At 31.1% G+C, this 25,762-nt stretch overlaps 4 protein-coding genes across 5 annotated transcripts; 1 reads left to right on the top strand and 3 right to left on the bottom strand.

The window, feature by feature from the left end:
• Positions 1 to 231: 231 nt before the first annotated feature.
• LOC139088009 (huntingtin-interacting protein 1-like) lies at positions 232 to 5,054 on the bottom strand. The gene is made up of 13 exons (XM_070636996.1): positions 4,943 to 5,054; positions 4,715 to 4,748; positions 4,573 to 4,649; positions 4,412 to 4,503; positions 3,553 to 4,350; positions 3,302 to 3,493; positions 3,191 to 3,244; positions 3,021 to 3,130; positions 2,166 to 2,951; positions 1,515 to 1,896; positions 879 to 1,380; positions 750 to 819; positions 232 to 695 (listed from the first exon to the last, which is right to left on the bottom strand). The coding sequence occupies exons 2-13, from the start codon at positions 4,739 to 4,741 to the stop codon at positions 384 to 386; spliced, it is 3,402 nt and encodes a 1,133-aa protein (XP_070493097.1). The 5' UTR covers positions 4,742 to 4,748; positions 4,943 to 5,054; the 3' UTR covers positions 232 to 383.
• Positions 5,055 to 5,525: 471 nt separating this feature from the next.
• Actn (alpha actinin) lies at positions 5,526 to 12,535 on the bottom strand. 2 transcript variants are annotated; one of them, XM_070637540.1, is made up of 12 exons: positions 12,454 to 12,535; positions 11,852 to 11,975; positions 9,352 to 9,513; positions 9,007 to 9,261; positions 8,898 to 8,940; positions 8,719 to 8,829; positions 8,530 to 8,615; positions 8,007 to 8,099; positions 7,234 to 7,940; positions 6,544 to 7,171; positions 6,103 to 6,432; positions 5,526 to 6,035 (listed from the first exon to the last, which is right to left on the bottom strand). In XM_070637540.1, the coding sequence occupies exons 2-12, from the start codon at positions 11,969 to 11,971 to the stop codon at positions 5,877 to 5,879; spliced, it is 2,694 nt and encodes an 897-aa protein (XP_070493641.1). In that variant the 5' UTR covers positions 11,972 to 11,975; positions 12,454 to 12,535; the 3' UTR covers positions 5,526 to 5,876. The 2 variants fall into 2 exon arrangements, with proteins under 2 accessions (XP_070493641.1, XP_070493640.1); XM_070637539.1 differs by having other exon boundaries at positions 12,357 to 12,510.
• A 2,267-nt stretch (positions 12,536 to 14,802) lies between these two features.
• MAPk-Ak2 (MAP kinase-activated protein kinase 2) lies at positions 14,803 to 19,592 on the top strand. The gene is made up of 11 exons (XM_070637042.1): positions 14,803 to 15,253; positions 15,318 to 15,399; positions 15,460 to 15,517; positions 15,605 to 15,615; positions 15,678 to 15,786; positions 15,844 to 15,923; positions 15,996 to 16,067; positions 16,266 to 16,305; positions 16,369 to 16,608; positions 16,664 to 16,738; positions 16,806 to 19,592. The coding sequence occupies exons 1-11, from the start codon at positions 15,068 to 15,070 to the stop codon at positions 16,969 to 16,971; spliced, it is 1,119 nt and encodes a 372-aa protein (XP_070493143.1). The 5' UTR covers positions 14,803 to 15,067; the 3' UTR covers positions 16,972 to 19,592.
• LOC139088036 (myosin-IIIb-like) lies at positions 18,130 to 25,398 on the bottom strand. The gene is made up of 15 exons (XM_070637039.1): positions 25,262 to 25,398; positions 24,101 to 24,255; positions 23,991 to 24,022; positions 23,747 to 23,918; positions 23,410 to 23,686; positions 21,693 to 23,352; positions 21,488 to 21,629; positions 21,167 to 21,347; positions 21,009 to 21,108; positions 20,144 to 20,937; positions 19,622 to 19,746; positions 19,442 to 19,546; positions 19,106 to 19,187; positions 18,975 to 19,031; positions 18,130 to 18,793 (listed from the first exon to the last, which is right to left on the bottom strand). The coding sequence occupies exons 2-15, from the start codon at positions 24,219 to 24,221 to the stop codon at positions 18,223 to 18,225; spliced, it is 4,419 nt and encodes a 1,472-aa protein (XP_070493140.1). The 5' UTR covers positions 24,222 to 24,255; positions 25,262 to 25,398; the 3' UTR covers positions 18,130 to 18,222.
• Between the last annotated feature and the right edge of the window lie 364 nt (positions 25,399 to 25,762).

The raw sequence follows: 25,762 nt of genomic DNA, 5'->3' as shown, positions 1-25,762 counted from the left end.
CGATACATACATGAGATCATGTAACGACACACATGAGATTTCGTTTCGAAACAGTGATATGTCGCGCAACATAGTTTGTGTAACGCTGCAATATAATGTAGCGATAATCAATCAGTTCTTCTGTAGTTTGTTGCAATTGATTAAATTTAATTATTTGTACAAATACAGCTTAATCGATTTTCTCTATAATATTCAACAACGATTGAAACAAAATAATTCTGCTCTCAGAAATTTGGTTACGAGTAACAATTGATTTATTTATAAATGATTAATGTCAGGACATATATATAATGTATATATTTTTAAAATTAAACAAAAATAAATGGAAATGGATGAATACTTTGTAATGTAAAATAATTAATAATATAATAATGATTAGTCTTCTATTCACTTTGATAGTTCTGTCGTCTTAAAGAAGACAATTTCCTTCTTTCCATCAATAATGACTGCTCAAGTTCTAATACTTTTACTTGAATTTCCATCTCTCTCGTTTTAGCTTGATGAATGGACAATTGGGTGAAATCAAATTCTTGATTCTCTTCTAACTGCTGACTACAATTTTTCGATGTGGCTACAACAGCTCCAACACATTCTGTCACATCCTTAGACGCTTTTTTAAGCTCTGACAAATTTTGACTGTCGCGTGCGGCTTTGACACGTGACGACACAACGAGAACAGCAACACAAGCAGCAATCTGAAGGAATTATTAAGTTAGATTTAATTTAACTGTTATAAAATATGAATTTACCTCTTGAGCAGCAACAATAACATCAAACATGTGATTAGATTGTTCTGTTACAGCCTTGTTTGCAGCATCTCTGTAAGATGATAATTAATTTAATTTTGATCGTACTTTGTAAGGATATTAATAACTTACACTAAAAATTTAGCACCAGCTGCTACTGATTTTCCAGCAGAAATCAATCCTTCAGTCCATTGATGATTTCTCTTATAAAATTCTTTCGTCGATAATGATCCTTTTCCGCTTGCAATAATTTCATTTTGAACCTTTCTAGACTTCTGTACTAGAATCTGGATGCATTTCATAAGATTTGTGCAAGACTCAAGGATTTTCTCATTAACTTCCAATTTGATTCCATTATCCGAAGCACGTGATTGTGTTAACATTTCTTCAATCTTCCTAGCTGCTTCCTCAACAGCACGATCCATAGAATTTAATTCTTTTTCGACCAGGTCTTCTAATTTATCAATCTCATCCTTATTACTTGTAATATCACCTACCATATTGGTTATCAAATAAACTTGTTCCTTTAATTTTTCAACAGTAACTTTAACAGATTCTGGATCTGAATCATTTAACAATAACTTGAATAGTTCCATCATCGTCGTTCCATAATTTTTGATTTCGTTGGCAATTTCTATGGATGGATTTAAAATAATTATTAAATATTGGATTTAAAGATCAGAACAGACATTGAACATACTACCGTGATACCATTTCGGTACCCTATTAGCATGCACATTGACTGAAGAAATTAAGAATTCGACTTACTTTCACCAGAGTTTATATTCGTCAAAGTATTACAAATCGCCATTCCACGGTCATAGATCAAAGTAAACAAATGTCCGGAACTTATAATGTTGCGAGCAAATCCTTCAGCATTCAAATTATTATCTTCACTGAAGCTCTGGTAAATGACTGCCATTTTTGTCAAAAGATCTTGGAGTTCATCCGAAAGCATAATAAAGTAAGCAGAACTAGTCTGAGTGCCTGGAGTTTCACCTTCCTGAACACTACGAAGACTAAGCTCTTCAAATCCTTTTAAAACTGTTTTCATTAAGGCACTTAATGCAGCATCATTTTTAATTTTCGATTGTAAAAGATCATCATCAAACTGAGTTCGTAACTCTGTCGTTCGTCTCTCGATCTCTTCCTGTTGATACAAAAATTCTTGAATGTCGTTTTCTAAATTTCCTTTATGAGTTATTAATCGAGTATAATTTATATTAAGCGACTAAAATTATTAAATTAATTGGTTAGTATCATTATCACAATTTTATCAGTTCTGTGGAAATAGCGCTATAAAAATTGCTGTTCTGGGAGCTAAATGATAAAAAAGTTAAGAGCAATGAACTTGAAATTGCGATAAAATAATAAAAACTATTAACAGGATTTTAGTTACGAACAGAAAGAGAATATTACCGTTAGTTCTTGTTCCTTCTCTTTAAATCTAGTTTCAAGTTCCACTTTTTCATTCGTCATAGTCTCTTGCATTTCTTTAAAGCTCTCTTCTGCTTTCGCTGTATTTTCAGCATACGTTTCCTCAAGTGTCTTCTTTTCATCTTCTAATTTGGCAGTTTTCTGAGATAAGTCTTCACATTTATCCTCAACTTCCTTCAATTTGGCCTGTAGTTCTGTAATTTGAGCATCTTTATTGGATTCAGAGTCTTGGAATTGAATTTGTAGATTTTGGCTTTCTTGCTGTAATTCAGCAATTTGCTTTTCATAATCTGAAATTAAATTTTGTTCCTTTTCCTTAAACTTCTCTTCTAATTCTGCTTTTTCATTTGTCATAGTGCTTAACAGTGCCTTGTAGCTTTCATCAGACTTCTCCGCAGTCTGACTGTAATTCTCTTCAATTATTCTTTTTTCTTCTTCTAATTTAGCAACATTGTTGAATGCAGTCTCACATTTATCTTCAAATTCTTTTAGCTTGATTTGCAACTCAGCAATCTGTGCTGATTTGTTTGATTCAACATCTTGGAATTGTTCTAATAAATTCTTATTTTCTTCTTCTAAATCAGCAATTCGCTTTTCATATCCTTCAACTTTCTCGTTAGTTTCGGAACTGCTTTTTTGATGCAATTCTGTAATCTTTGATCTTTCCATTTCAAGCTCATGTAATTTAGACTTTACTTCCTCATTCTGGTTGGACAGTTCAGACATGTTTTTTTGATTCTCTTGTAATGCTTTGTTAATTTCGCCATGCTTTATAAAGAGTCGTGAAAGAAGAAATTGTGAAATATATAGCTTTATAAATATTTATGGCAAGTATACCTTTCGTAGCAAGTTAATATGTTCATCACGAATTTGTGTATACATATTTTTTAGCTTTTGGAATTTTTCCTCAGTCATTTTTGATTTTTCCTCTTCGAGCAAGACTTTTTCTATAAATAAAAAATTCAATGACCTCATGTTAATATTGCAAAATGATTGATAGCACTTACGTTCAAGATTTGGTGCCGTTTCAGCTTTTAATTCTAATTCTTCATTTTGAAGTCCTATAAAATATTTTAATTAGAATCTCAAATTGCTTTCTAATAACAATTAAGACCTACTTAGTTTGACCACTTCATTTTGCAATTCAGCCAATTCTGATGTTACTTTTGATAGCTGTTCCTGAATATGATGTTCTCTTACTTCTCTATCATGGATTGTTTTTTTAAAAACACTTTTTTGATGTTCATTTTCATGCTGAAGCTGAACAATTATATCCTCACGATCCTTGATCATCCTTTCATAGTTTACAGCTAAAATGGCATAAAGTCCATCAGTAAATGTTTGTGCAATATAATCAATAATTATTTACTAGGCGGTGGTGGTGGAGGTGTTGGTTCTCTTCTAGCTGGTGATTCTCTTGGTGTTTCCTGTTGATGTGTATCAACCAAATTGTCAACAACAGAATTATTGTCAGATTCACTTGCTGTATCTTCAGCTATGATCTTCAAACGTGGAGCAGTATAATTTCCTAAATCAGATTGTTGAAGAAAATTTGGTGGATTCTTTGGTAAATTTGGAACTGTAATAAGGTTGACGAAATATTGTAATTGTCCTGACTGTTTATAGAAGCTATTTAGTTGTCGAAATATTGTGCGAAATCTTTCACGGTGATGTACTAAAAGATCTTCTTGCAATTTTGCATGAAGCAAAAACATTAAACGAACAGCAAAATCATATAGCTGATTAGAATCTTGAATACATGGAATTAATGGAATCAATCTGCACTGTCCGGCAGATGTCATTGAAGAAACTGCATAAGTTGTAATGGAATTAAATATTGTGGCTTGAAGAGCAATAATCTCATCAAGATAATCAAACATCTCAATAGCCAATTGAAAATATACGTTGATATCATTAGCAGCAATCTTCTCGAGTTCACCACGTTTAAGGACTAAATTTCCGGGAAACTTTGGATTACGATCATGGAAGTTTAACTTGTTGACTAATAGTTTAGTGTATTGTAAAATACAAAGGCCATATCCATCAGCTAAATGTCCCCAGAGTTTTCCTAATTCTTGCAGCATTGTTCTGTGTCGCATTGAATGATTCAGCACTAGAGGATGACCTTCTCTTAATATTTTATGCAATACAAAGCAGAATTTCCAAGCTAAAAATAATCCACTGTTTATAAGCTGTTTAATTAAATAAACAAAGTTGAAATTTCAAACCTGTTATACGATTATCTTGTAAAGGCTGCCTTATTGCAATTGCCCAAAATGCATGTCCTCCATTTGAATGGTAAGTGCCTATTATCGCTGCTCTAAAATGTTAAGTCAATTGAACGTCTTAAGTATTTGTTATCATTATAAATAATCACTGCATGACTCACCTGACATGTTTTGACTTAACAGGTGCTTCATGAACGTTGAGAGCCTTTCCAATGCTAAGACTTAACGCATAATATTCCTTAAAATTGAAAGTAGATAAGTTAAAACAAAAAGAATATACTGACAGCTTTACTAACTATTTACCTTATCGCTTAATGAATTTGTCATCATGTTTACTCTATAAATATCAAAAATTTTGATAAGATATCTTCATTAAATTTTTTTCTGCAATCGATTTAAGCTTCAAAATATTTTACGAAAAATTGATTTTTTTGGAATATGATGATTAATTAAATTAAAGAATCATATTTATTACACTGCCACTTATAATTTGATCAAATAGAAAATAATGATACTGGAAAAATAATATACCTTAATTTATTTATCTACTTTTTAAGGAAATAGAAATTAAACAATTTTTAATAAAAATAATAAAATATACTGTTAGCACCAAAAGTATTTTGAATGAATAATTTGTTGAAACCTGATCACTTAGTAACCTCTGTAATTTTACACCGGAGGGGAATGTCAACCGTATATGAATGAAAATTCATGCAACACGTGAATTTCAAAAATAACGGTCATTACAAAAAGTAAAAGTTAATAAAAGACAATTTTAATATATATTTTTTTGTTTATTTTTCTTAAAAGATCATTTTTATGGCATTAAACATTTTTTTTTGTGTTGAAAATATGAAATATTCTTTAGAAAAAAAAAACATCAAAAGAGATATGATGGATTTTAAAGAAAATCGGAGAGTTGAAATTTCGACTTTTTTATAAAGATAAAAAATATACATATTGATTCTTATAAATGAATATATGCATTGTGAATATATTATTTTTTATTAATTATAATTTAATTTTCTTGTTTTTTTTTTTAGTTATATGCATTACTACTAAGTAGGCAAGCTGAAAACGAAACATGACTCTTGAAAAAAGACAAAATTAAAACTTCTGAACAAAAACACAAATTAAGGTGATTTTTTATGAACATTTTTTAACGAAAATTTTTGAGTGCGTCGATAACAAAAAGACTTTAATCATCCTTCCTATCGGCTATCTAATAAATGACTATTTTTTTTTTTCGCATCAAAAATCATTTGCTTTTCTTCCCTCAATGAAATTATAAAATTTCCTGTTTAGTAAAACGGTCGAATTAAGGTTCCTTTCGACTACACTTTTTTTGATATCGTTTCGAAATAGTTATGTATATAAAAAATATTTTTTTTTTTCTTACATAAATAATTTTATGTTATTTGTGTATGTGTGATTGAAATACAAAAATGTAATAAAATAAAATTGTTTATAGATCAGATTCACCATATAAAGCAGTACTAAATGACATGTAGTCCAGTGCGCCTGGAACAGCTCCTGGTCCTTTGTATGGTGGCATTCTTTGGATACAATATTCTGCTTGATCTGGTGGTAATTCGCGTCTTAATTCGTCCGGAAGGATGTAAGGCTGTGTAGGAGGAAGTAGAAAAAAATAATTAAAATCATTAAAATTTTCTTTTGATGACTCAACTTACCTTGTCAGATGCCAAGATTCTGAATGAATCAATTACTTGCTCAGCAGTGTCCGTATCTGTGTTTTCGCGTGTCATGAAGTCAAGGAAGGCATCAAATTGTACATAGCCAGTACTATTAGGATCAACAACAGCTAAGATACGTTGGAAATCTAATTCTCCTTGTCTATCCTTTCCGATTGAATAACCAATGGAAACTAAACATGATTTGAATTCTTCTGGTGCCAATCGTCCTGTACGATTCTTGTCAAAGTGATTGAAACTTGAACGGAATTCAGTAAGTTGTTCTTGTGTGATGCCTTTGGAATCACGGGTGAGAATTTGATTTTCAACCTATTTTTAGCACACGTCAAAATATAAGAGATAGAGGAAATGAAAAAGAAAAAAAAATACAATTAAGTTCTACTTTTTATCCTGTTTGTCTCGATTGCCTCGCATACATACCTCGTTAATATTTCTGTTAATGGATGTTAAGAGTTGTTCCCATCCTACGCGTAATGTTTCCATTGTATAATTGGTGTAACGATTTTCAAAGATCATTGATTCTTGTACAGCTTGATGGATCTTCTCAAGTTCCTCAATGTGTGGTTTGTAAGCATAAACTGCTTGTTCATATTCCTTTAATCTGTTCAATTGCTCTTCTAATGAGCCACTAATTGACATACCAATTGCACTTACAGCATCCATTTGCTTCTCGATCCATGGACCGACATTGTTGGCCTTCTCAGCGAATTGACGACGCAACATTTCATTGTTTTGTTGTTTCTTCAATTCCATAGCGAGGGTTTGGTCACGTGCTGGAACTAATGTCTTGACGTCTGACCATTTAGCTGTCAAATCGCGGGAAGTAAGTGTTGTGTAGGGATTTTCCAAACCATTTGCGATTTGATATTGGTTGACCAATCCCTCAACATCACGGACGAGGCCTACAATCAAATTGTATTCCTTATCAGCTTCACCCAAAGTTGCCTTGAATTGATCGTGAGCAGTGATAAGTCCTTGGATTTCTTCCATCGTGTGAACAATGAACATATCGACTAAATCTTCACGAGCACCGTCCAACCAGTTATTGCTGTTTAAAATTGATTTAAATTAATTTATTGAATATGGGAAAGTAATTATAGATATACTTACAATGGTGCAGCACGTTTAGCGAATTCCAAGTGAAGTAAGTCAATCTTTTCGAGAACTCTTTCTGAGTCGTCTAATGCTTGACGACGACGTTGAGTTAAAGCACCCAAGCGATCCCATTGATCGCAGATTCGTTGGCAACGAGCGTTGACTGTTACACAGTCATGATATTCTAAGGTATTGAGTTCTTGAGCAATGGCAGCGATTTGTTCTACACGATCTTGATGAGCAGCAAGGTCTGATTCGAATGCTTCATGCTTCTTCTTCAATGCCTTCAATTCATACAATCGACAGCTGCGGTAATCTTGAGATTGGAGCATTTCTTCCTTACCACGAGTCCATTCCTCGTGTGTATCAGCCTTATGCTTGAACTTCTGAGCCAAATGTTCTAAGCGTTCTAAACGCATAGTTTCAGCCAAAAGCCATTCTTCAAAAGCCTTCTCAGCCAATTCCAAGTTCTTCCATGCATTTGCAATGTCAGATACCATTTTACCTTCAGTTGGCATGTAAGCTGGTCTGTTGGACAAACGCAATTTTGTTTGGAGGGTATTGAAGTTTGTCTCCAACTTTGCCTTTTGCTCAACACGTGGTGGCTTATGCTTACGTCTGTACGTACGGTATTCTTCTAATTTCTTCTGTACACCAGCCAATGTGCTGTCTGAATGGCGTGATGCTAACCATGGCATGGTACGACGAATCCATTCAAGCAACTATTTGTAAGAATTTTTTCAGTTAATGAGTCACAAGATTGAAAACAGAAATTGTAATAAACTTACGTCGCTTGCAAGACGTTCATACTCTTCCATCAATCTCTCATTTTCTTGATTGACCTTCAAAACTTTGCAAATACGGTTAGCTGCAGTTTCAGCCTGTGAAAAAATGTCAAGTGCATATTAAAATTTATTTTCAAAGGAAAAGCTATGATCTAATTAAAAATAAAGTACTTAAAAGCAAGTTCAAAGCATTGAGGGGAGAAAAAAAATTAAAACAACGAGAAGCACAACAAACCTTTTGAGCTCCACTAAAACAATGATAATACGATGATACATATGTCATAACAGCACGTTCATCAGGTAATGCTGTGTTCTGTAAATCTACATTAGATATTAGGTAAACAAACAGTTGTTAGTTATAAGGAACAACGAGTAAAATAAAAATCTTATATTGCTAAAAGTTATGAGCAACAAAATCGGGATTATTAATAGCTTTATGTTAAATGAGGGGGAAAAATTTAAAAAAGCACGAGAAAAAAAAATTATATGTCACGCTTCAAGGACACACAAGCATTTAAATGCGAACCTGTTGAGCTCCTTGAAAAGCATGATAGTAGCATGAAACATAAGTCATGATTGCTCTTTCGTCCGGTTTGGGTGTATTGATCAAGTCTACATATTATTGGTTGTTGAAATTATCAATAATTAAATGATGTAAAAAATTATATAATTTGTATGCTCATTACAAAATGTTGTTGATTGTATAAAATCTTACCATCTGGATCCAACATGCGAGGAATATCCAAGTATTTCTCAGCAACATCGAATGCTGTATTCAAATTCTCCAATGGATTGTCCTTTGACAATCTTGAATAATCGATCAAGTCTAAAAATCCATGAAAATAGTTTTGAGTCAAAACCTGCACGTTAATCACTGACACTTTTACAATTTACCTGGACGATGACGGTGAATCAAGGCACAAAAAGCTAAACCATCCTGTATGATTAATTAAAAATGATTTAAATATATGTAAATAGTGATTTAAGTCATCTAAGTAATTACTTTGAAACTGAGATGGAAGTTTTGTACGTTGACATTCTTATATGGAGCAGTTTTGCGTTGGCACCATAACAAGAGGCCTTCTTTAGCTGTCATTTCCTCAACAGAAATATCTTGGATGGCAAATCTCAAAATGATGGTCCAAATCATACCCAATGTCATTTTTAAATTTCCATCAACAATTTCCTCTGCACCAATTGAGACGAGCTTGACTCCTTTGGATGCAATAAAGTCAAGGGCTTTGTTTACGTTTGCGATCTATTTATAAAGTGAGAAATTTTTTGTTTAAAAATATTTTTGCTGTTGACACTTTTTTTATAATTGCTTTTCATCGGCATATGTACATACCTTGTGGAAACGCATTTTACCACGATCTGGCTTTGGGAGAGTTTCACCCGAAATGACTTCTAAGAGGAGCATCAATTTGAGACCATTACGGAAATCATCTTCAATACTTTCAATTGCTGTTCCAGCTTTGCGGAGATGACTGTTGCACCACGCAGTAAAGGTCTGAAATTAACATTTTTTAACAATAAATTTGATTAAATATCCATAGTATTTTATAATAAAATTAAAGTCCATTGAATTTGGCAGTTGCACGAAAATTCAATCATTATTTTTTAACAGTTTTGAACAATGAGTGTGGGTTCGGTTTGATTGGGTTTTGTTCAATGTAATTGATAGATTTTTATACAAAAGAAAATCTTTGTCAATATTTTTTTTATTTTAATTTTTTTGACGAAATGAAATGTTGAGATTAAAAATTTTTCTGGTAAAATCAAGAGAGAGAGAAAGAGACTGATCCCGAGTGACGCAGATCAAGAAGATGACTGTTTCAAGGAATCTTGACATGATCAAGGTTTCGTCATGAACACATTTAATAACGCCAAATGGAAAAATCGTCTATTCTAAATGACACAAATGAAAAATGGCGAAGGCGCCAAATGGAAGCCGTATAAATTTAGCAGCCATGTGATTGTTCCATTTGGAAGTCGTCTAAATTTAACACCCATGTAGATGTCACAAGAAGGCAATTTCCATTTGGATGTCACCTAAATTTAGCAATCATATGGATGTCACTCAGAGACGGTTTCGATCTGATGTTAAGAAAATAGCATAGCATTTAAAGCACCTTGGCGAAGTCTTCTTCATTTGTGTTGTCCGATCAGATAAGGATCATGATCTTGAGTATTCTCACAAAATTGTACATGCTCAATTAAATTCATAAGCACATTCATTTGATGAGTATGATCACTATCTGTTAAGATTGCTCGAAATCCATATGATAGCCATCAGTCTAGACAATTTTTTCATTTGTGTCACTCGGGAAAAAGAGACAGATTTAAGCATACATACTAGATCGACTAATGCTCGAGTTCAAGATAAAATTGGCACCATTCGAAAATTTACAAAGTAAGTTTTAGAACGAATAAACGACAAGTTTCATAGGAAATTCGAATTTGCAATGAACATGATTGATTACTGTCTAAAATTGACTGAGAAATGTGAACAATTTAGAGAGAGAGTAAGCATTTGCAGCCTAAATTGATATGCCATGCTTCTTATCAGTATGTGATGGACATGTCAATAATTTTATTCTTAGATGAGTCACGACTAATACACTTGAAAATAATTGGAACTGATATATGAAAATTATTTTGCATCTTCTCTCCCTTGCCTTGGTCGAAAATTTTTTGTGTGGTTTTTAGTGGTTTTGAAAAAGAAAAAGAAAAAGAAAATTGTGTGATTGAAATTTCCCATTTTATATTCGCTTTTCCATTCATACGCCAAGAAAAAAAAATAAAAAATTCAAAGATATACTCATGTGTAGCTAAAAATATTTTTATACAAAGTTCAACTCTTCGTTCTGAAAGACAAAGCTATTTTTAAACTTTTTTTGAAGGTGAAAATCTTAAATAACAAATTTTCAGCTTTTTTTTTACTTTTACTTTAAAGATAAACTCCAATTTTCAATAATAATATTATTTAGACATGAAAGAAAAACAGAAGTGATGAATAAATTAGAAAATTCCTATGATGCAATTTTCCATGAAGAAATTTGGCAATCAAGTCAGATCGCGAAGGTAATGAAATTATAAAAGGTGACAAAAAAGAGATAATTTTCCTCTCACATTTCAAGTGGTGGTCATAGTCAGTCGCTATGAAAATATATAAACAGGTGTTTTTTTCTTTGCTTTATTTTTGAAAGAAAGTATTTAATTCTAAATAAGAATATCTATTAATAGATAAATTTATAAATATATATATAATTGTATATGCAGGCGGATCTGCCTTTAATATTGTTATTTAATAAGAAAAAGGGTTTTAAAAATAAATTATATTAATCATCTTCATCCTTTACGGTTTTAAACTTGACAATATAGAAATAGAAAAAAGACCTGTTTGTAGTGACGATCATTCCAACAAGTGAGAATCTTTATGCCAAAAAGTTCGCGACATTTTCTCGAATGATGAAAATTTATGGAAATTGTGAAACTTTATGAAAAACTTATTTATTAATTCCGTTAGGTTGGCTTGATAGCAATATTTATCATGTGTCAATTTATTTAAGAATTTTTTTCCTACTACATCATTAATGTTATTTTTAACCGAAAAGCATCACAGTGAAAAGTTTTTTTCAATGTTTCTGTGTCTTCGCAATTTTCAATTTTCGGAGTTCATATAGAAATATTTTAAGAATTTTCACTCACACAATTAAAATGTTAGCAAATTTTCATTTTTTTTTTCTTTTCTTTTCTTGAAATTAATCTTTTTCTTCATTTCATTTCGTACATACTACGTCTGTGAAATTTTAATTTGAGATAGGATAGTTAATTTAAATTATTACCTTTTTCTGTTGTTTTTCCCATGCTGGATCTAACAATCCTTCCCTTTCCCACTCTTCTTCTTGCTCCATGTATCCATTTTCTCCATACTCTTCAGCATACATGCCATTCTGATCCATCATTTTCCTTTCAAATACACATACATAATACATAGAGATATAATATAAGTTTAAATATGTAGTTCAATTCGGTAGCAGTAGCAGAAGCTAATAGGAAGTTTTTTTAGAGGAATTTAAATTTAGATTTTTGTTTAACTGAAAATTATTATGTAATTTTGTTCGAATCTCGACATTATTTTTTATTTTATTTTATTTGTGTGATCGCCTCTAAATGTAATTAAAAAAATAATTCACTATTATATTAGAAAAATAATCTAATTAAATTTAAATTTTTTAAAAAAAAAATTCTTTTTCTTCTTAAATTTTTTAAAATCTATAGATTTATATGAGAATATCAACATCACGAAAATAGAAGCACAATATATATTTTTATGAACGTTATTATTACTTTTCAATAGATTTAAATTCGTTCGTGGATAGGAGTGGATTTCTCTTATTAAAATTATATCCTTTATCTAAATTTAAATTTCTATTGAATATATTACGTGTTTCAAGTTCCGCTCGCGTTGGTATCCAACTCAAAACTAAACTAAAAATAACAAATTTTTTTGCCTTCAATTTTACGTGTTTCAAAAGAGAATCACGATGATATTTTTAAAAATTTTCTCTTACTTAAAAATGAGGGTGTTACTCTCTTCACGTAGTAATTATTTGTTTTTCTACTCTTTTTTTCTGTGGAAAATTCAATTTATTTTTTTAGAATTTCAATCATGAGAATTTAGATGCTAATCAGATCTCTCAAATTCTATATCGAATTAATCAAATTTTAACTAATTAGTCAGTTTGAGGCCATGAAGGTGCGCTATTAAATCTGTATAGCTTATCTCAACATTCACATTCCTTTCCTACTGTCTAGTGAAAAATAATCTCGTTAAATGAAAACAATTAATCCCGAGCAGTCATAAAATAAGACGTCATGGCATCGTCAATAGTGTGGTAAACCACAAACTTTAACGTCACAAGTGTCCGGAATCACAATTTCATCTCAAACTTTTCATTATTCAAATAAGATGTCGTGATGGAAAAATTGCGTTTACTGGACGTGGATACCGGGGCGTATCCCTAAACTTATTTTTGATTGACTGATCGGTGCCACTCGGGAATAGAACTAAACAGTAGCGTATTTCGCAGAGATTATAATCTGTACTTTTTTTTCCGCGTGGGCGATGATAACAATTCATGCTGCTCTTACTTTCTTTACAAAATCCTTCTAAAAATAAATTAAAGAATCTCTATGCGCGCATCTAAACCTTTTTTTTCTTTCATTTAAGTCTCATTTCGTCATGAGTCATGAGAGAAAATCATCAAGAATATTAATGTACTGTAAAAGCTGCATTATAAAGCATTATTACTGTATATTTTTGACACAAATATATATGCAACTCTACTTCTCTTATCTTTTGTATGTGTTATTAATTACTACCTAAGGAAGTAAAAGAATTTTACGAACAAAAATATCGTACTCATTTCATGAATTTTTTTTTATTTATGTATGGTATCTTTGATTACTCAGTTTTTTTGTAAACAAATTGGGGAAAAATTCCTGCAAATCTTTTTTTTAAACTATTCGCATTCAAATATCAAGACGAAAAAAAAAATCAATATTTGATCATGAACTTGAAATTAATTTTATGGATCGTGAATTTTTTGAATGAGTTAAGTCAGAAATTGATAATGAAATATATCAATTAATTGCATTTCATATAGATTATTTTTATGAATATTATATTTAACGTATGCAGTTTACAAGATTATTTATTATCAATTAAAAAAGTGTTGAAAGGTCACACCGGTCACAATAAAATATTTAATAATAATAATTACCCGTTAAATATGTGATAATGTTATTTAAATAATATTTTGGCACTCTACTTTATTTAAAATTTCAATTTCTTTTTTCAATAATACTTATTGATACTGAAAGTTATCCATGTATATTGTAGAATCAAAAACAGACAACTCGTGCCTTCACATTTTTCAAAAACTCGTAAAACCGCTAAATTTATGTAGCATTTGAAATTTCTATGTAGAAATTAATTCTACTAAAATATTTTTAAATACAGTTTTAAAGTGAATAACAATTTTAAAAGTATTAACATTGAAATAAAAGATCACATTTTTGCGTAAATCATATTTAGCAATTCTAAATGTTAAAGTACGACTTGTATTATCTTCCTCATTTTTAACGTTATGATGTATTCGCCTTGTTTATTTTGATATTCCACCCGTAATGACTCATGTTGATTCATATAATTATTCGAATAATATATTTGTATAAGTGTAAATGGGATCCTCAAAATATTCTGACCTTCAACATACTTTAGAATCTCTTCTTAAATGAAAGAATTAATTTAAAAGAGGACAGGATCTTCTAGCTTAGGAACACTGTAAAATATTCAAAAACACTCCAAACCAGTGAATAACATTGTAAAACATTAAAAAATACTGTAAAACACTGTGAAACACTGTGAAACACTGCTCAAGAAGACTGCAAAAGCATTCAAAAACATTGTAAAACACTGATAAATTTGTAAAAACATTCAAAAACAAAAATGTTTTTTTTTTTTCTACAAAAACAAGCACTAGCCATTTTTAAAAGAATTTACCGAATTTTTAAAATTTAAAAAAAAAATTCTTAACTAATCCAAAGTCAATCATTATCTTCACAATCCATTGAAAAACATTAACAAATTAAAAAAAAACATTAGAATTCGATAAGTTTTATTAATAAAATTAACATATATATTTCACCAGATTGAGAGCTATGAAACAGACAAACGGAGTGAATATAAATACGTCGTAATAATGATCTTTGAATTTATCTTTGTTAGTGTTTGTAAGTGCTAACGTGTAATAGTATTTTTATAAATTCTCTGATATTTCAAAATTTTTAACTCTCGATATTCTATCCTTACTCTTAACTATTTAACCGAACAAAAGGATTAGTATATTCGTTAGAATAACAGGCATTTAATTGGTGATAAGAATCATTATTTAGAACATTAAAAAACAATCAGAGTGAATCATCTTAATTTTAGTGAAAAGTGAAGAAAAAAAAATATTTTCAATAAAATAATTCCATAACAAGTAATTAATACAATGTTTAAAATAAACGTAAATAGTAACAGCTCACAGACAAACTCATCACAACATCCTGCAATGGAACCAAAAACAACGAAGATAACAGATGAATATGATATATCAAACCATATTTTAGGACTAGGAATTAATGGAAAAGTAGTTCAATGTACTAGAAAAAGTGACGGAACTAAATATGCGTTGAAGGTGACAATTACTCAAATCAAAATTTTATGCCTTTATATGATCTCTAATGATATTGATACTTTAGGTTTTGCACGATAATCATAAAGCTAGACGAGAAGTTGAGTTACATTGGAGAGTTTCTGGATGTCGTCATATAGTTAATATTGGTATATCTAATAGTAAATTTATTAGCTGATACAATTCTAATCATTTAATTTTATTACCAGTTGATGTTTTCGAAAACACCTACGGAGGTACAAAGTGCTTGCTCGTTGTTATGGAATGGTAAGTGATTTCAATACAAACTATATGATGAAATAGAAAATTAATTTCGCGCTTACATTTCTTTTTCTTCTATATATACATATTCAGTATGACTGGCGGTAAGCTTTAATCTTTATAATCATGTGAAGTGCAATTTGAAGTAATCTTTTTATCAATTTAGGTGAATTATTCACTCGCATTCAAGAACGTCAAGATGGTCCATTTACTGAAAGAGAAGCTGCTCAAATAATGCACGAAATTAGCATAGCACTTAAATATTTACACGATAGGTATTCATTAAAATTACAAGTGTCGTTTAGCAAACTAATAATTAAATTATTTCGTAGAAACATTGCGCACAGAGATTTGAAACCCGAGAATTTGCTTTATTCCTCACCTGATTGCGATGCCATAATAAAATTGACAGGTCAGTACACATTCGTCAATTCTCATATCTCCCATTCTTATCAACCAAAAATTATGTAATTATTTTTATCAGACTTTGGATTTGCAAAAGAAACTTATGTAAAAGACACCCTACAAACTCCATGTTATACTCCATATTATGCTGGTAACTATAAAAAATATTTTTTATCGCAAAATATCATTTTCCACGCGATTAATAATTTTTAAATGTGATTCAACAAACATTATTTGCAATACATAGAACGTAAACATAATTCCTATCCAGATATCACTAGATACAATGCTAGTTTCTAATACAATCATCACTTAAAAATAAACTTATTTGTATTTTAAATTTCCAAAGCTCCTGAAGTGCTTGGCCCAGAAAAATACGATAAATCATGGTTAGTTCGCATATTTTACATTCTTAACATTAATTTAATACCTGCTTTACTTTATAATTTCAGTGACATTTGGTCGTTGGGAGTAATTATGTACATATTACTGTGTGGATTTCCACCATTCTACAGTAATCATGGATTGGCGATTTCTCCCGGTATGAAGAATCGAATAAGAACCGGACAATATGATTTTCCATCTCCTGAATGGTCTAACGTATCGAATGATGCCAAAGAATTGATCAAAGGAATGTTGAGTGTTGATCCAAATAAGCGCTTAACCATTGAAGGCGTTATTAGAAATAACTGGTAATACTTTACATATTCTTGATTTAATTAGTACTAATATTTCTTCAATAAACAGGATTTCTCAATATACAAATGTCCCACAAACTCCCCTCCATACAAATCGTGTTTTGAAGGAGGAAGAGCAACAATGGTAAGTAAACTGATTTTTAATAAGTCTTAAATTTAATTTAAAATTCTAATGAATTTAACTCTTTAAGGCCGGATGTGCAAGAAGAAATGAACCGCTCGTTAGCTAGCATGAGGGTTGACTACGGCTTAATGTTGAAAAATCTTGATAGCTCGACCAATTCACTTTTAATTAAGCGCAAAAAAGCTAAAGGTCATGCTGGCGAGTCGTCAACTAAATATTCAACAAAGTTTTAAGCGATTGATTTTCATTCTTAATATACTATCTTTAACAATGAAAAGCAAGCATATATGCCATGAAAATTAGGATTATCGTTTATAAAGTTAAGGAAATATATATACTTCCTTCTCCAAACCGTACTAAAAAAATCTTAAAGAAACGTCACTAAATTGTTGATCATTTGATGAAAAAAAAAACAAGTTATGCATTAAAAGTGGTCGGACCTCAAGTTGCAAGCCTTTAAAAAAATTAAACTATTCCATAAGAATTCTTAAAAAAAAAGTAAAATATTTATGTAAACGGTACTATTTGAACTACTTATATTTTGACTAGATAGAATAGCGTTAAGGAAGTCTTGGCAATTTCTTTTTTTAAATAATTCATTATGTAATCAGAGCTCTGCAGAGCAAAAGAAAGAAAAATATATATAAACTGTCAGTTATCAACAAGATATTTTTTTTTTGTAAATAGATCAAGAAGGGGACAAGATGAATTAAAATTTGTTGTCTTTCAAATTCCCTAACAGGCAAAGAGCATGCTCTCGAGAGTTTGCTCATCTTCAATTAGCATGACGTTGCACTCAGCTTACACTGCTCTTTGCCTGCTAAGGATTGTTTTCCGGAACCGCCAATGAGTAAACTCATGAGTATGCTCACAAAACGAAGCTCAATTATATTGCTTGAGAATACTCAGCCGGCTCATTTGAGTGAGTATGCTCATTGTTTGTTACGGTTTGAGATTTGGAAAAGCTTCAGTCTGAGCAAAATTTATTAGAGACAACCGAGTCAAAGCTATCCGCACAAACTAATTTTAAGCGTTTTGGAATTCTTCAAAACAGAGCTCGAAGTCGATCTGAATTTTGTACGAAAACAAGTCGACTCGAGTTAATTTCCCCATCCAAAATAGGAGTCGACATCGAGCTCTTATCCAAATTTAATGCCGGCTTTTTGATAGACTGTAGCTTGAAGCAAATCATTGCAAACTGGTAAGGACAGTAAATTTCAATCTATCTTGTCCCCTTATAAAGAAATCCAATATTTTTTTACTTAACTTACCTAATGTGAGCCTAGAATCTTTTCAATAAATGTCATTCGTTTTCTAGCATTTGATGTTGCTCACAAATAAAAAAATGTTAATAATTTTGATAATGCCGATTTAAATTTTAAGGGACGAAATTAAATTTACACGCAAAATTTATTTATTTCAATTAAAATCAACACATTGTTACTAGGTTTTAGAAATGAAACAAAAACAATATGAATAAATAATTAAAATTTTAAACTCTTGTCAGGAAATCGTGATGTAAATATAATTTTTCTCTTCCTTAAACTTTCGGTTGGAGCATAATCTGTTGATCTCAGCAACATTCGAAAGTTGTATGGTCCCAAATGAGAACATGAATTTTCTTCAAATTTTTGTAGTCCGTCATTAATGATTGTCTTTTCCATAAGCCTTTTAACAGATGAGTTTCTTGATGAATTAGGGGTTTCCGATGGACTGTCATGAACATTAAAGCTAATTAATTTGAGGAGATTAAGACTTTCTAATTTTTTATAAGGATCAATTTTCTTCTCGTTTGAGTAATCATCGGATATGCTCTTTCTTAAAAATACTCCATTTTTTAAATCACAATGTATTCGTCTTGAATTGTCTAAATTCGTATCTGATGAGGAATTGGAATCACAAATTGAAGCATTTCCTTTCATTACATAATTTAATGCATTTTTGCTAAAATGCTCATGACTATTCAGTAATAATTTAATTTTATTTTCAAGCTGAGATTTCTTTGAATCATTTAAATCGTAGCTTTTAGCATTTGGTATGAGATAATTGAAAGGCCTAAATAAGAAGAAGGAAGAAAGTGTTGTTTTAGAAATGTTTTAAGCCATAAATGTCGTTATGAAAAAAAATATCCACCACCTCTAAATATCCAAATTTATGAGAAATGACTGCATACAACGACAAAAAAATGTGAGAAAAATATTTAAAACATTTTGTAACTTGCGTCAATTGGACTTACTTAAAATTGATATTTCCTGATATGTTTCTAGCAAAGTTCTCCATATCTCTGTCATTTCTAGACGTGGAATCAGTTAAATATATAGATTAAGTATTTTAAATACGGTAATGTTGTGTTAGTTATAAACTTACGATTTATTAAATGCATGATCTTGCGTTATATTGGAAAAACTTGTTAATCTGTTGTCATTTTGTGAAAATTTCCCCAAAAGTCCTAAAGAAACGAAATTGTAATATTGAATTATTGCTGCCTGATTCACTAAACTGGATATAGATATAATTTTTTGTATTGAGGTTATTATGGGTCACTTTTGACGTCCATAAGAAGTTTAGTAAAAATTTTTGATACATGTTTTTGAGGACTGAACATCCAATTTTTTGATGGACGTCCTCCATTTGATAACAAATTGGTGTTGTATTATCCATAAATTAGTGAATCAGGCATATAAATTGTTGAGTAAAAATCACCTGGGATAAGTTCAAAACCTGGAGGCCTTCTGTAATCAGCTGGCATTTCTCCAATTTTTAACAGTGGAATACCGCGTTTGGATATACGCAATTTGTTGTGAATGTCTAAAAATTTAAAGACATAATAAACAGGATTTAATTTAGTTCACAACAGGTTTTAATTATTAAATATGCTTTTACCTTTATTCCGATTATGAATATTTTCAGCAAACTCTGCAAGTTTCAGTTGCTGCTCTTTTACCGAAATTTGTTTTAGTCTATTCGAGGATGTGTCGTCATCTCTTGCACTACGATCTTTTTTTGATCTAAGGTGAAATTTTTGGAGGAACTTAGAATGTTTTTAAAAAGATAAACCAGTGGTGAGCAACTTTTTTTTCGTGGCACACCTTAGTGATAAGTATCTACAGAAACCGTATATTGCCTACGATTTATGATATTTTTAGAAACTAGTGTGCCGCGGCACATATGTTGTCCACCACTGTGGCAAAGGATTAACGTTGATCTGACAGAAAAAGTATAATTCCGAAAAACTTATCAAAAATGGGACTCGAACCTATGTTCTAACATTTTCGGTCGTATGCTCCAAGAGCCATATATAAATCATATATTTTCTGTATCCCCCTTACTACTACAGTATCCCATTACAGGAATCCCATTCCCAAAAATTGAGGTTAAAGACTAATCCAAATAAAAACAACTTACTTCCCAGATTTCTTAATGATCTTCAAAATGTCATCATCACTGAGATTCTCTTTTTGTATCATCCTTTTCTCTTCAGAACTGGAAACACTGTTTTTAAAAATTAACTGTAATTTCTCCTCAACATCCATTTTTGCATTCGATTTCTTTCGTCTAGCTTGCTCATTCTTATCGTCCAAGAAGACTTTATGTAGCATTAAATCATGGAGATCATTATTTTTCTTCTTGTTCATTAAGCCACGAACATTTTTTTGCAACTTCCATAATTTCTTGTTATGTTCTTGCCGTAATTTTCTTGTCTTTCTTATAGCATGCCATCTTCTTGCATAAGATTGGACGATGATAATTTTTCGTATCCGTTCTTCATACATTTTTGATAGCTGTTCAACATGGAAATATTTTAAAAATACTTTGGACTTGCCAATAGCATATCCATCAATCTTAAGTCGTTCTAATAAGATTTTACATGATTCACGATTGACAACAACACGCTCGTCAAATTTGAATGCTAGGAAACAGTATTTCTTTAAAAAATCAGCAAATTGTATTCGATGACTGAATCCATTATTACGAATTCGAATAGCTTCAAAGCATCCAGCGTAGCGTAACTGCTTCAATACCTTTTCTTTCTCAAAATATTTTGGACCTTTGATGTCATTGGGTTTGATGCATCTTATGAATAACGGTGAGCCTGCTATCATTTTCTGTAGTAAATCCATGAGAGAGTACTTGAAATACGTAGCCATTGTCTGTTGTACCCTTGATTGTGATGAAATTCCTCTGCTATTGTATTTTTCCTATGTAAATGGTGCATTGTTTTCAGCATTTGAGAATTATACTAATTGTGTTTATTGGACTTTTAACTTACCTTCGAGTCGCATTTATTATCGTTCACTTGAATATTCTCGGATATTGCTGAGTACAAATTACCTGTTTTAGTGACAGGGCATTGGAACAAGAAGCGAATTCTGAAAAAATGAATCAGCTGATAATTGGCATCACTTGACAATGTTAAGTAGATCTTACGTATCATATTGACTTCCACGAATTAGCTGTACTACTTCCGGTGGTAAAAAATTCTTGTTCTTTTCTAAGAACCCTTCAGCATTATATACTACACGTCCGGCAAAATGATGAATTGCGAAGCTCAGCACATTCGACTTTGGTTTTTGGTAATATTTAGACTTAATGACTGCATGAAATTTGTCTTGAAAGAAATACGGAAATAGAAAAAGTTTGTAAATAGGAAAGAAGTAAATTCTCAATGTGCTGCATACATGCTATACTGCTGTGTGTGTACGAGAGAAAATTTAAATTCAATTATCGATGCATTTCAACAGTACTTACCTATTAAAGTTCTATCAGATGATTTTGGAAAACGGTTTTCTTCATCAATCAATGATAATAATCCTAACGGTCTAGATAGTAATAAATCCAAAACCGGACTGTTGTCAGAAAATTCAATCAAATCGATTGGGATTCCTTCCGACTTTTTAATAAAAAATAAATGATTAATCAATTTCATGTCTGCATTAAATTACATTCTTTTTACCATATATTCTTGCTGTTCCCATGAAAATATCTTCTGATTGAAATAATATTGGATCTGTTCATTAGCAATATTGATCATCAATTGTTCATAAGAGTTTGCAGCATGATTTTCAAATCCGAATATGTCTAGCAAACCAATTGACAATTGATTCAAATGAGTATTAGAGATTAGTAGAGTATTTATGTGATTAACAATCCAATCAAATAAACGACCATAAAGAGACTTAGCCATTGCATCACGCGTCGCAGAAGCTTCTTGTATTGTATTATTTTTAATTATAGTTTCGCCTCTCATAACGACGGCATTTGATGTTAAGCAATCATGTAAATCTCCTTTATCAACACCTAGCAAGTGAGAAACACGAAGCAGCGGTGCCATATCAATTACACATGCTTTATTATCTGTATTATCACCAGTGACCATTTCACCAAACTCAATGTCACCTAAATTTATTATAATTGCGAGTGTACGGTAGATTGAGTCTAAATCCTCATCCTTAAATCCAACAACTTTGAAGCTTGTTTTTAAAAGTCTCCATTTTTCTTGATTAATTTTGGGAGAATTTATCGGATGTTTAAGGTAATTGTGGTGACTTCTGTTTGATTCATTTAAATAATAATCTTCAAGGCGGTTCTCCTTCTGTAACCCATCATAGAAATAGTAAAAGATGTGGAAATTTCCTTCATTTACTGCTTGCTTTACTACTCTACTCTGTTCAAGTAAGTAAACAGACATTCTTGCACCATTAAGTTTTCCAGTGCTGCCTATGAAAAGCTCCAAATATTTGCCAAAACGACTGCTATTTGAGTTGATTCCAGTTCTTGCATTTCCAAATGATTCCATGATTGGATTGACTTTTAATATTTTATCTTCCAAATGTTTAAATGATTCTTTTCCCAAATAAACAAGCTGTTTAAGAAGCAAATTTGCCGATTCCGTTTTTCCACTTCCACTTTCCCCGCTGATAACGATAGTTTGATTCTGCTTTTCATGCATCAAATTACTAAAAGCTGCATCGGCTATCGCAAAAACATGTGGTGGATTTTCTGATCGAGTCTTTTTACAGTACATCTGTTGATAATGAGGTGTATAAAGTGGTAAATGTTCAAACGGATTACATGCAATTAGAATATCTCCAATATAAGTATAAATCTGTGTTCCTTCAAAACGTTCTTTCAAAGCATCCACAATAATTGTTTCAGAAACTGATTCCAATTTTGCTAAGTCATCATCAAGTTGTTTTGATTTTGCCTCTAAATTCTTCTTGACATTATTAAATTTGACAGTAATATCACCTCTCTCATCTCCGCTTTTCTTATTATGTTCTGTTTGTTTCTTTTTGTTGATATAAGTACACAACTCTTTTTTTGCTTTAATAACATCAATGTTTTTGAAAAATGGATGTCTCAGCAATTCTCTTGCAAACGGCCTCTGTTCAAAGTCTTTGACTAAACATGCAGCAATAAAATCTGATAGAAGTGGCGAAAATCTTTCTTTGTGAGTTAATTCTGGTGGCTTATTTCGCGGTATTTCAAAAAGCGCTTTCATTGGATGTAAACAAGACAACGGTGGCTCACCTTCAGCGAGCTCAATTGCCGTTATTCCTAAAGACCAAACATCACAACGAGAGTCATAATTTTGATTCAACTGCTGCTCGCATCTGTAATAAAAAATTTATTCAATTGGCATGATTTATTGCTGAATCAAATTAACTTACGCAATAACTTCAGGCGGCATAAAATATGGAGTTCCAACAGAAGTGTTTCTTCTTGCTAATGTCACTGCTAAATGTGAACTGACACCAAAGTCCACTAATTTTATGTTGCCTTCTTCGGTCAACAAGATGTTATGTCCTTTTATGTCACGATGCATGCAATGATTTTCATGCAAAAATGCTAATGCATCTAAAGTCTCTCTTAGTATGAATGCAATGGTATTGCTACTCAAGCATTGATTTTTGGATTTTAACTCATGGACCATATCAGTGATTGAACCTGGAAAATAGCAATTTTAGAGCAAGCTCTAAATTGGAATGATTAAAATATTGTTTATACCTCCACGACATAGTTCCATGACGAACCACAGTTGATCATCATCCTTGTTCTTGGATTTCTTAAGGAATATTCCATGAAAGAATGGTAAATTTGGATGTTTATTGCTTAAATCCCTTAAAACTAGAAATTCTTCTTCAATTTCTTCCAAATTCTCGGCAATAGTCTCTAGCACCTGTGGATTAATTTAAATTAAATCAGTAAAAAATTCACTAAAATTAATTAGAGAGAAAGAAGAAGAACATACCTTAATAGCAACCTGCTTTCCAGTAATTTTGTCTAAAAACGAATATTGTTAAATGAATTAATAAAACAATATCATAATTGGCAGTATAATACGGAAAACATGTGTAATACCTTTTGCGCTATAGACTTCGCCGTAAGTTCCAACACCGAGAACTTGTGTTAATTCATATCTACCGCCTGGTGTAGGGAGACGGCAGAAATCTATATGTTGCGATATTCCCTTATATTCCATTATATGGAATCAGTGGACAAAAACTTTGTATTGTCTAAAATGATGTTAAATTGAAATTGAATTAACGCACATTGCTAATATGAATCCGTACAAGTGAGGACATGAAGAAAAAAACATGAGTCACGTCCTTGCCATTATATTCACACCGAACTAGACAAAACAACTTCAATTATGCATTAATAATTATAGACTCTTGAAACAACATGATTAATTAAACTATTAAAGATGAGAAAAAGTGAAGCTTCAATAATTATAGAATGGCAAAAATTATACGCTTAATAGCGAGAAAATTAGGTATATCATGCAACAATGAAGTTTAATAAATTACAAAAGATATTCATCATCTGATCTCATACGCTACCGAAGTGTCCAAAATATCGAATAAGAAGTAGACACTTATGTAGCGCGGATTTGAAATCGAATTGACGGAAGAGTCATAAATTGGCTTTTAAATTTGAACTCTTTGAAATTTCTTGGTTCCTATTTGAGAAATTGGAACAACACTTAAAGCACTCCCGAGTAACACTTTTGTAATTGCGATTAGGCAAAATATTGCGGCTTTATTTAATACTAAAGATATTTATTGTTTGAAGTGGTTTGAAGTTCTAAAACAGACTGATATTTTTATGAAAAGGGGTTTTGAACTATGCGCAATAAATAATATTTAAATCTCAAATGAACGTTAAAATCACAAAAATGAATCAAAATCCGCCACGACATTGCGGACAGGCTTCATATCCGTTCAGTAAAACTGTTAATATTGATGATAGAGCCTTAGCAAACAAGTTGTGATGATCGGTACTTTTATTCTGAATCACGAAAGTATTATGAATGGATTTCACATTTAGTCATCGACTGATAATAAACAATTGGAATCAAATTTGCGGTGTGGATATAAAATATAATTAATTTGATTGAATTAAGTATGTATGAACAAAACAACAACAGAATTGAAAGTTTCTCATTTTAATTAATTTCACTAAAAAATTCTTAACATATCATACTGTTTTTGTTCATCTCATCTCGCTTCCACTGCTTACCTATCTTTGAAATAATGGTACAGTTAGTTTTTTAATAGAAGCGAAGTTTTTTTTTTCTTTATTACACTCGAATTATTTCATGATAAATTTTCATACTCGAAAGTTCACTTGATAAGAACTTAACAATGGTCACAAAATTAAATTAAGTTAATTAATAAATAAATTAAATAATTTAATTAAACATCACTGCAAACACTTTTAATATATCCAGGTATAACCATCAGAACTTTTTCAAAAATACAAGAGAAAACTGTCTGAACGTAATGAAAATGTAATTCATACTGAGAGCGTAATGTGCTGTGGCCTAAAAAATATGTTGAAAATTAAATGAAATGAAAGAAAAGAGAAAAAAAACAGAGAGTCGGCAGTGCCGTAAATTTTTGGATTGTTACTTTGTTCTCGCGAAAAAAAGTGAGAATTTCTTTTGCATAAATAAATGTTTAAGACCCAACAAGCGATTGTATTTTGCAGCATTACTGCTCCAATTTGTAGTCGAAGATT

The sequence above is a fragment of the Chironomus tepperi genome, unplaced genomic scaffold, assembly GCF_022539635.2.
Source record: "Chironomus tepperi strain 1889 unplaced genomic scaffold, CSIRO-AGI_Ctep_v1 contig_161, whole genome shotgun sequence".
Classification (NCBI taxonomy): Eukaryota; Metazoa; Arthropoda; class Insecta; order Diptera; family Chironomidae; genus Chironomus; species Chironomus tepperi.
This window is presented reverse-complemented; position numbering and strand designations above follow the sequence as displayed.